At 44.4% G+C, this 11,555-nt stretch overlaps 1 protein-coding gene across 1 annotated transcript in view; it reads right to left on the bottom strand.

The window, feature by feature from the left end:
- Window positions 1–586: 586 nt before the first annotated feature.
- The window catches only part of LOC107154252, a 34,094-nt gene continuing 23,125 nt past the window's right edge, over window positions 587–11,555 (bottom strand). Inside the window, 1 exon segment of the mRNA XM_048787363.1 lies at window positions 587–6,590. Within this exon segment, the coding sequence (XP_048643320.1) occupies window positions 587–5,866 (5,280 nt within the window). The 5' untranslated portion in view covers window positions 5,867–6,590.

Below are 11,555 nucleotides of genomic sequence, written 5' to 3'. Positions count from 1 at the left end.
TTAGTACATGTGCCCACATGCCTTAGGGCGTTGGCAATAATTCCAGAATATCTGGAATCTATAGGGGGAGGGGGTCCAGTTTCTTTTTTCTTTACTTGGATCAAATCCCAGGATGAACTAGGATTCCAGTATGCATCCCCTGTAGTTTCACATCCCCAAGCTTTACAATAATAACTTTCATGGTGTCCACATTTACGTGCTTGTGACCTAGTCCTCCCGTCTCTGGGGCAAACATAAAATGATGTTTTTCTCAGAGTTGTTCGAGTTCCTGGGTCCTTACATCCTGCTGTATTTCCTGGTGCGCAGGGGCAGAGCCCGCAGCGGCCAATGCACACTTCTGGCTTACTCGGTTTAGCTGGGTCAGTAGTTGGGATATCAAAGTTTTCTGACCCAGCCAGTAGGTGACAGAGATCTGGCTCCAGGTCAGGCCACCAAGCCCAGAGGGGGTACTTTGTGGATGTTTTTTTCCAAATTATGTCTCCTGCCCCCGATAGTACTTGCCATGTCTGGTGCATAGGCCGATTGGGGTCATAGAGTTTGTACCTAGCAACTGTTATGGGGAAAATAAAGCACAAAACAAGAAAAATCAACAGCGGGTAAGTCTTATCTTTAGCGGATTCTGGGTGCGCTGCAGTCTCCATTCTGGATCCGGAGAGGCGTCTGTGGACTCCTGCAGATGTGCAGCCTTCACGTGGGAAGCGTGGATCCAAGCGGTGATGCCGTCCACTTTGATTGCAGTGGGAGTGGTCAGCAGAACAGTGTAGGGTCCTTTCCACCGTGGTTCGAGGTTCTTGCTCTGGTGTCTGCGTACCCAGACGGTGTCCCCAACTCTGAAGGGATGTGGCAGTGAGGGAGTCTTAAGTTCCTCCTTGTATGCTGCGGCTAGGGGCTTCCAGACCTCGTTCTGGACCAATTGCAAGGCACGCAAATGAGTCTGCATAGATGGGGTGGGGGAGGCATAGGTTTCAGTTTCATAAAAGTTAACAGCGGGTGGTGGTGCACCGTACAGAATCTCAAATGGGGTTAATCCCTGTGTGCCTGGGGTGTTTCGGGCCCTGTACAAAGCTAAAGGTAGGAGTTGTACCCAGTCTCTAGTGCCAGTTTCAAGCGTTAATTTAGTTAAAGTCTCCTTGATGGTTCTATTCATCCTTTCTACCTGTCCTGAACTTTGGGGTCTATAAGCACAATGTAATTTCCAATTAATCCCCAACGCATTGGCCACCATCTGACTTACCTGGGAGACAAAAGCCGGTCCGTTATCTGACCCAATGGTCCCAGGTACCCCATACCTGGGAAAGATTTCTTCCAGTAATTTCTTAGCAACCATTCTAGCAGTCTCATGCCGAGTCGGGAATGCCTCTGTCCATCCAGAGAAAGTGTCAACAAAGACCAAAAGATACTTGTAGCCATACATACCAGGTTTGATTTCAGTGAAGTCTATTTCCCAATGGGTTCCGGGCTTATGGCCTTTCATCCGGATCCCTGTTCCAACTTTGATCTTACCAGCATTTACCTGGGCACATGCTTGACAGTTTTCTGCTTCCTGGCGCAGAAGTCGATCCCTGTTTGGAAGATATAAAGTACCTTCCCCACGCTCTAAGAGCTCTTTCATCTTTTTAGCCCCAAGATGTGTCAGTCTGTGTAGGGACTTTACTAGTTGTTTTGAATTTTTGAGAGGCATGATAGTTTTTCCTCGATATTTCCAGACATTTTTCTCAGGGTCATAAGTGGCCCCCAGTTTCTGTATGACACTTAAATCTCTATCTTCATAGACCCAGTGTTCCTCATGGTCCTCATGTTGTGGGTCGGCTCGTTGGGGCAATAGAGTCACTATCAAAAGCTGTGGCCCTAAGGCTGCCTTTTTGGCTGTTTCATCTGCTAATCTGTTCCCTTTGGCCTCTGGAGTATTCCCTTTTTGATGACCGGGACAGTGCATGATACTCAACTTTTTGGGCAAGAACAAAGCTTTAAGCAAAGCTAATATTTCAGCCTTATTTTTGATTTCTCTTCCTTCTGAGGTTAGTAGCCCCCGGCGTCTATAAATTTCTCCGTGTATATGAGCAGTAGCAAAGGCATATCTACTGTCAGTATACACATTCAGTTTCTTTCCCTCTGCCAACTTTAAAGCTTGAGTCAGAGCTATCAATTCTGCCCGCTGAGCTGATGTTCCACCCGGAAGTGCACTCGCCCATATTACCTCAGATACAGTGGTGATGGCTGCTCCTGCTCGTCGTTCTCCATCGAGCAGATAACTGCTTCCATCTGTGTACCAGACCAGTTCCGCATCCTTCATCGGTTGGTCGGTGAGGTCTGGCCGGGTTCCCTGTGTCTCTGCAAGAATCTGCTGGCAGTTGTGAGGATCTGCCTTTCCTGGGATCGGCAGGAGGGTCGCTGGATTCAGTGTCACCATGGGACCGAACTGAATTCGGTCAGTGTCCAATAACAAAGACTGGTAATGGGTGAGTCGGGCGTTTGACATCCAGCGATCAGGTGGCTGGCGAATTACAGTCTCAATGGCATGAGGGGTTAATAGGGTTAATGGCTGTCCCAAAGTCAGTTTAGTGGCATCCTTAATCAGAAGGGCCACAGCTGCAATCATCCGGAGGCATGGTGGCCATCCTGCTGCCACTGGATCTAATTTCTTTGACAGGTAGGCTATAGGTCGCCTCCAGGGCCCCAGTTTTTGGGTTAAAACCCCTTTTGCATAACCCTGTTTTTCATCTATAAATAGATCGAAGGGCTTGGTGACGTCTGGTAAGCCCAAAGCAGGGGCTGACAGAAGAGCCAATTTGATGTGATCAAATGCCAATTGATGTTCCTTAGTCCAAGTAAAGGAGTTACCTTGCTTAGTCAGTAGATACAAGGGGGCTGCTATCTCAGCAAACCCAGGAATCCAGAGTCTACAGAAACCTGCGGTCCCCAGGAATTCCCGCAGCTGCTTGGGACTCTGGGGAGTTGGTATACTTGAGATAGTCTCTTTTCTGGCAGTTGTCAACCATCGTTGACCATCATGGAGCTCATAGCCCAGATAGGTAACTTTTGTCTGACAGATTTGGGCCTTTTTTGCTGACGCTCTATACCCTAGTAGTCCCAAAGTTTGCAATAATTTTTCCGTACCTGCCTGGCAATCTTCCTCGGAGGTCGCAGCCAGCAAGATGTCATCCACATATTGGAGCATGATTAGGGAAGGGTGTCTTACACGGAAGTCTGCCAAATCCTGATGCAAAGCCTCATCGAAGAGTGTTGGGCTGTTTTTGAATCCTTGTGGCAGTCTCGTCCAGGTCAGTTGTCCAGAGACTCCTCCTTCGGGATCTTTCCATTCGAATGCGAAGAGAGCCTGACTTTGGGGAGACAGTCTTAGGCAGAAAAAAGCATCTTTCAAATCCAGAACAGTATACCAAGTATGAGTAGGAGGTAAAGTGCTAAGGAGATTGTAAGGATTTGGCACTGTGGGGTGAATATCTTCTACCCTCTTGTTAACCTCTCTTAAGTCTTGGACTGGTCTGTAGTCATTAGTCCCCGGCTTTTTGACTGGCAGTAATGGGGTGTTCCAGGGTGATTGGCAAGGTGTTAGGATACCTTGGTCTAGGAGGCGTGTGATGTGCGGCTTGATGCCCTGATAGGCCTCCCTTGACATAGGATATTGTTTGATATTGATGGGAGTAGCAGCGGCCTTCAGATGAATGACTATTGGAGGCCGTTGTTTTGCCATTCCTATTCCTCCGGTTTCAGCCCAGGCCTCCGGGTAGGAACTAAGCCAATAGTCCATGTCTCTCATAGATACCGAGGGTTTGTCAAAAAGTTTATATTCGTCTTCCAATTTGAAAGTCAATATATGTAAGGGAGTTTGGTTTGGCCCCGTGATGGAAGCCCCTCCATCTTTAAAATAAATTTGGGCTCTCAATTTGGTCAATAAGTCTCTTCCCAACAGTGGATACGGACAGTCAGGCACGTGTAGGAACGAATGGGAAACCTTACCTGTGGCAAGGTGTACTTCTCTCTTGGTGGTCCATCGGTAAGGTTTGCTCCCAGTGGCGCCTTGGACCCAAGTCGTTTTGTGGCTCATGGGCCCTGGTGTCTGTGTCAGCACTGAGTGTTGGGCTCCGGTATCCACTAGGAAGGTCACAGGTTGCTCCCCTACTTGTAGGGTTACCCGGGGCTCAGGGGGGAGCTCCTGGCCCTGACTCCCCTAATCTTCATCTAATGTCAGCAGTCGGGGGGCCCGGTTGGTATCTCTCTTGGGGTTGGGGGGTCTCTTTGGGCAGTCTTTTACCCAGTGTCCTTTCTCCTTGCAGTAGGCACATTGGTCTCGGTCTACACGGGGTCTGCTTCGTTCCCTGTCCCTGCCTACTTTGTTTTCCTGATGTCCTGCCTGAACTACGGTGGCCAATATTTTACTTAGTTCCTTGTTACGCCTCCGCTCTCTTTCTCTCTCTCTCTTATCTGATTCCTCTCTAAGCTTAAGTTCTCGTTCTTCCTGCATCTTTCTGATCCTGTCCTCTCGCTCTTCTGGAGTTTCTCTTTTGTTATATACCTTTTCAGCTTCCTTCAGTAAGTCTGCTAAGGAAAAATCTTGTAAGTTATCTAATCTTTGTAATTTAGTCCTGATATCTGGGGCGGACTGCCAAATGAAAGCCATGGACACGTTCCCTTTTTGGTCCTCACTATCAGGATCAAAGGGAGTATACCTCCGATAAGCCTCTTTTAATCTTTCTAGGAATGCTGTCGGAGTTTCTTCTGCCCCTTGGGTAGTCTGTCTTACCTGAGCCAAATTGGTGGGCCGTCGCCCTGCTGCATGGAGACCCGCTATGAGTAACTGGCGATAGAGACGTAGGTGGTCCCTACCTGCTTCAGTTGTATAATCCCAGTTTGGTCGGATTAAAGGAAAAGCTTCGTTAATCAAATTTGGGAGTAGGGTGGGGCGCCCGTCGTCCCCTGGCACATTTTTGCGAGCTTCCAAAAGAACTTTTTGTTTCTCCTCTGAAGTGAGGAGAATCTGCAGGAGCTGCTGGCAATCATCCCAGGTTGGCTGGTGAGTTACTAGAATAGACTCAATTAAAGAGGTTAGAGCTATAGGGTCCTTAGAAAAGGAAGGGTTATGGGTTTTCCAGTTATAGAGGTCAGAGGCAGAAAAAGGCCAGTACTGATATTGGCCACTGGGGCCTCCCGTCTGTCGCAGGGGGAGAACTCTGGAGGTGTCTCCTGAGGCGGTGTGATCCCGGCGTCCTCGGAGTCGTCCCACCATGGGAGATGGATCCGGGGGAGCACTGGCGGTTGGGCTTTCTTGGTTTTCGTCCTCGGAGGATGGTTGATCAGGTCTAGGGGCTTGTAAGGGCTGGGGCTGATAGGGAGGAGGCTCATCAGTCAGCAAGTCAATCAGAGCTGAGTCTTCTGGCGGGAGAACTTTCTCGAGGACTTTCTTTGGTGTTGCCCCTGTTTTAACCAAGGTCTCAGATTTGTTAAGAACAGGGTAAAGATGAGAGGTTTGGGGAGGGGGAGCTGGAATGAGGGGAGCAGAGGGTACAAGGGGAGAATGGAGGGAATGGAGATGGGACTTGGGTGGAGAGAAAGGAGCAACCCAAGGGGGTGGGTTGGAGGCTAAGTCCTCCCAGGTAACAATGTAGGGTATCTGGTCGGGGTGTCCATGAGGACCATGGGTGAAGATTCGGGTTTTCACCTGTAAGATAAGATCAATGTTAAAAGTCCCTTCTGTTGGCCAGCTGGTGTTAAATGTTGGCCATTCTGAAATACAGAGAGTTTTCCATTTCTTTTTCTTGATTGTTACAGACAGGTTGTCTGCTCGATCCTGAACGTCTTGCCAATGATCTAGAGTTAGGCTCAAAGGGGTTGTTAGTGATTGTCCCATGTTACTTTCACAGAAGAAATAGAGAGACAGACACAATGACACAAAAATGAAACCAAATAGGGAAATCGCTGCGCGGTTTCGGTGAAAACCGAAAGAATCAGATGGCCTGGGAGAAGTTACTTCTCTGTCGCCTACAAAAACGGTGTATCCCTCGGAAACACCGGGGGCCCCAAAGAAGTGGACCCCTCTGATCCCTGGGACGTCTCCCAGGGTGGCAGGGGAGAAGTTCTGAGTTCGTCAACTCCTTCCCCGTCTGCCTCAGAAACCTGAGTGATCACAGAACTACCTCAGAATCAGAATACTAGATGACTATGCCTAGGCTTTCAGACGCTGCGCAAAACAGAGAACAGGTAGCCAACAGGACATCAAGATAGACAATTTGGGCTGGCCAGCTTACCTCCCAGTGATGTCGGGTGTCCTCCGGATAGGGATCGGGATCGGAACCGGAACCGGGATCTTGGATCTCGGTGGGACCTCCAAAATGAAAGATCCACTGATCCCAAACCCGGAATGAACCACACGAGACACTGGCTGCAAAAGCAGGAGGCGTTTATTCTCACACAGGCGCCTGCGGTTGCTCAGCGAAACCTCAGCCGGAGCTTCGGTGAACTGGCACACCGGGCTTTGGGGTACAGATCTTTTGTAGGGAACAGGTGGGTTAGTTCTTAGCTTAGCACAGCAACAGCCTTTCTATTGGTCCCTCTGAACCCAGCAGTTGAGTCACCTAGGGGGTAAGCTTGTTTTTCAACTTTTTGTTCTTGGAAAAACCATAACATTGCATTCTGTCCTTTCAGTTCCTGTTTTGAAACCTAGTTCTCAAGTTTAACCGGTAGGGCTGTCTAAAAGGAACATCTTGTGGTAGGGGGCCCGTTAGGGTTATCTACATGGAACATCTTGTGGTAACATTGTGCAACACCTGAGGTGCTATGTGCTGCTGGAGGGGTTGGGTGAGGGAGCATCTTGCAGCTTTGAGGCTTAGGGGTTAGGTCACCTAATGTTGGGCCTGGGGTCTTGAGGTCCTTCATTAGTACTTCTAGTCCTGGTCCTACAGTATTACTTGCCTCATTATTTTTGGTTCCCAAAGACTCAGAACCTCATAATTATTTTTATTTACATGATTAAATCTAAGGAGGACTCAAAGACATCCCGTTTGAAAATTGGGATCTATTTTTATATAGGTTGGTGTTATGGTTTAAATATGATTTATCTCTACTCAAACTTATGTTGAGACTTGGTCACCAACATAACAGTATCAAAAGATTGTGGAGCCTGTAAGTGGTGATTAATTCTGTAGGAAAAATTAATGTTCTTCCCTCAGCAGCAGGCTAGTTTTCATGGGAGTGTATTAGTTGGTTGTTATTAAGTGAGTCCAGTCCTTTGTGCTTGACTCTTTCACACATGCTCAATTCTCATTCTCCTTTTCTTCCATGCAACAAAGCAACACAAGTCTCTAAAAACCATGTCCTTGGACCTCCCCGGCTCTAGAACCATGAACCAAATAAAACTTTATTCTTCACCCATTTTCAGGCATTCTGTTATAGCAACATAAAATGGAGTAGAAGAGAGGATCTGGTCCAAGAGACTCTCAGGGAAAAATGGTCTCCAGATGAGGTAGCAAGGGCCCTTTTGCCTTCTCCCAAGTTCTTCAACATTGGGTTATAATTTTTCTTTTCATAAGTCTTTGTTTTGGCATTGTTGATTATGCGCAATTGTGAAATTAGTAAGAATTTTCATTTTTGAAAAGAACACCATCTAATGGCCCTTATTTTTTTTCTTTTGCACTTCTATTGAGACTGCTGTAATGTCTGCTCAGAGAAAACCTTCCTTGAGGTTACACATAGCCTTTGGCTGATGCTTTGGCTAATGTGACAGCAGAACCAGTGACCATTGGCCTTTCCTAGATTATGCTTTTGTTTTTATCTCCAGTTCTCTAATAATTCTCTTTTGTACTTCCTGTTCCCATATAATCCACATCTTTAGAGATGTCTTTTCTAATAGTGAAGGGTGAAGTCCTCCATATTGGGTCCGTGACTTCATGGTAAGAAGATGATGCCTCAGGGAAGTAATCCAGAATGATTATTGGCAGCTCCCTCTCAAGTTAGACTTGCTTCCCCAATGACCATAGTTGAGGTCACTTGTGTATACCGATAAGTAATCACTTGCAGTTTTTAGTTTCTGCTTCATTTCTTGTTCGCTGTAGTATAAACTATTAATGAAGATGAAAGGAATTTGAAAAAAATAACCATTGTGAGTGGAGAGCGTTAACTTTTCCAAATAGGCTAAAAAAACGTTCATGTGTTGGGCCTATTTTAGTTTGGCAGGGTTACTGTGAAACGTTCCATAGACTGGGTGGTTAAATAAAATAAATTCATTTTTGTACAGTTCTGCAGGCTCCAACTCTGAAATCAATATGTGAACAGAGAGGGCCTGTTTCTGAGGGCCAGAAGGAAAGATCTGTTTCAGACTTTTCTTCTTTCCCATTGTTTTTCTCTTTTTATTTCTCGGTGTCTAAATTTCCCCTTTTTAGTAGGACAAGAGTCATTTTGAATTAGGGCCCATACTAATGAACTCTTTTACCTGATTAGACTCTGTCTAATATAAAGACTCTGTCTCCAAGTGAGATCACATTCTGAGGTCTGGGGCTTAAGACTTCCACATATGAATGGGTCACAGGGCCCAGTTTGCTCTGCAGATAATCATAAATATGTGTATATGTCTGAACTCTAATCATGGATATGAATGAAGTGCCTCCCAGAGTTTTCTCAGCACTTTAAAAAATAAACTAGAGACAATTATGTTAAGTGAAATAAGTCAAACTCAGAAGGTTAAGGGTTGTATGTTTCCTCTCATTTGGGGAAGCTGGAGAGGAAAAGGAAATGAAAGATGGAGGAAAAATCTCATAAAAATTAATCAGGTCATGGATCCAATATGGAGGACTTCACCTTCACTATAGAAAAGACATCTCTGAAGATGAAATCAGTAGAGGAAAGGGACCAATAGGTGAAAGGTGGGGAGGGAGAGTGAAAGTGCTTGGAAGTGATATTGGCCAAATTATATTGTTATATTGCATATTGTGTGCATGTGTGAATATATAACAATAAATCTCATCAGTGTATACAACTGAAATGCACCAATAAAAATGTGGGGAAAAATAAGTGGATATAGTTTATACGGCTTTGCTGGATTGCTTCACAGTGAAGCCCAGGAATTGGACATATCCAAATATTAACTCTAGTGCCAGAAACAGATGAATAATTTAGACCCTAACCTTGAGAACTTACAAAAACATCAGGAAAGACATCATTGAGTGTCACTATTAAGAGCATAACTACCGGTCACATTACAGGAGAAATACACATCTGGAAAGCTTTTTGAAAGAGATGGGTTTGAATGTTGGAAGACAGGTAAGATGTGATGAGTTGTGGGGGAGAAAAATAGTGGAGAGAATTTTAGACAAAACCTTTTTTCTTTCTGGTACTGGGGATTGAACCCAGGTGCCCTTTACCATTGAGCCACATCCCCAGCCTCTGCCCCTTTAAACTTGGAGACAGGGTCTTGCCAACTTGCCCAGGCTGGCCTTGAACCTGTGATTCTCCTGAGTCATTGGGATTATAGGTGGGCACCACCATGCCAAGCTCAGACTAAAATCTTTTAATTGCAAATCCTCTTAGAGTTCTTGGGGACTTGAGGAGAGTCTTACATCATTGAGAAGATTTCTGTGGTTGCTGTGAATTTTTCCTCTTGTGTTTGATAGGCTTTCTTTGGGTGTGTGAGGTGGTGTAAGATTGTGAAGACTCCTACATTTACCCCAGTGATCACTGAGCACAGTGGGATGTTTTGCAGGAGAGGAATGACAGGAGAAATGCATGGAAAACAAATGATTGAGTGGAGTGGAGAATACACAGTGAAGGGAGGTAGAAGGCTCCAGTGCGGGAGGACCATGTTGTAAAGATGACGATAATAGGCTAATTCTTTCTGAGCCTATAACCAGTCCCTGAAATACCCTGTGAGCTAAGGCTACATTTATGAAGTTCACATGCATTCCTTGTGGTTTGGTCCCATGTGGTGACTTCTAGAATCATTTCAAAGTCAAACCATGTTTAGAATGTAAGATAAGGATTTGTGTTCCTTTTCACACCTTTAGATTTTGTAAGAACTTTCAATACTGTAATTCTTATCAGAATGGAAGTAAAAAAGATACTGTAATATTTTATGGCCTAATTGTTTTCAGTGACAGTCACATGGTATTGATTTAGGTTACATTATATATGCCAATTTTGTGTTAGTCAACTTTCCATCAGTATAACAAAATGCCTGAGTTGATCAACTTATAAATAAAAAAAAGATTTATTTTGGCTTATAGTTTGTAAGGTTCCTATTCATGACTGGCGGACCCTATTGCTTTGAGTATCTGGTGAAGCACTCCTTCATGGTGGAAATCTGTGGCAGAGCAAAACCACTTGCTTCATCAACCAGAAAGCAAAAGAAAGAGTGAAAGAGTGCCCATAAAGGGCATTAATGTCTTAAGGACCTCTCACTGGGCCCTAATTCTTAATGATTCTACTACTCTGAAGACCAAGCCTTTAATGCATGGATCCTGGTGGATATTTAACAATAGCACCAATATTTATATTAACGATAGTGAAATCACACAGGAAAAATATTTTTAGAGTTAAGAAAAATAAATATCTATAGGAGTTCAGTGTGAAAGTCTTGCATGTCTGTGATTAATATTTATTCCTAAATAAATTATTCTTTTTGATGCTACTGTTGTCATATGTTATTTTCAGATTATTCATTGCTAGTATATAAAATACAATTGATTTTTTGCATACTGATATTATATCCTACAATCTTTTCAGGAAATTCTGACCAACCCAGCAGGAAAGTCCTTAAGATTCTGATGCCTGGATTACCCACCCACTCTGAAAAAAAAAAAAATTCCAGTCTTATTACTCTACCAGAGGCCACTGGGTAGATTGCAAATGATAGATTAACAATTCACAAAAACATTGGATTTCTCATGACAATGCTAGAAATTAGAAGACAATGTAGTAAGACCTTAAACAATTCTGGGAAAAAAATATTTCTACCCTGGAAATCTAAATCCAGTCAAATAATCAACTTTCACAATTAGCTAATTGAAAATGTGTTTAATCAGAATGAGGAATAAGCCAAGAAAGAGGTAGTTGGTGAAGGGAATTCCAGGATGATGTGGAAGAGAAATCCCATGACAATAGCAGCAGACCCAGAGAGCAGCCAATTCAGAATATAGCAGCACAAAGCTTGGAGACTGGCTTCTTTAAGAATTTGAAAATAGAGAAATGATAACACTTTGGACAGTGTTTGGGAAAAAGCAGTGACAGCTAAACTGGGAAAATAAAACACAAGACAGTTACCATTTTTTTTCTATGGAAATCAAAATGTTACACAGGAAAGGAGAAGGCACATTTTTTTTTAGATTACTCAACTTTCAATTATACTTACTAAGTCATAGTAAAATGAACCCTGAAATGACAAAAATTATGTAGATCTGTATTGAGCTAGTGGGAAAATGTGCATGTGTGTGGTTAGGAAAAGAGGCAATGATTTAAAATGGAGCTACATTTTCACTTCCAAGTATGGGAAATCAATAATAATAGTGAAAAGGAACTGCCAACACCACCACCCTCTCCCCCCCCCCCCCCCC

The sequence above is a fragment of the Marmota marmota genome, unplaced genomic scaffold (genome assembly GCF_001458135.2).
Source record: "Marmota marmota marmota unplaced genomic scaffold, marMar, whole genome shotgun sequence".
Taxonomy (NCBI): Eukaryota; Metazoa; Chordata; class Mammalia; order Rodentia; family Sciuridae; genus Marmota; species Marmota marmota.
Note: the sequence above shows the minus strand (reverse complement) of the source record. Positions and strands in the feature narration are given on the sequence as shown.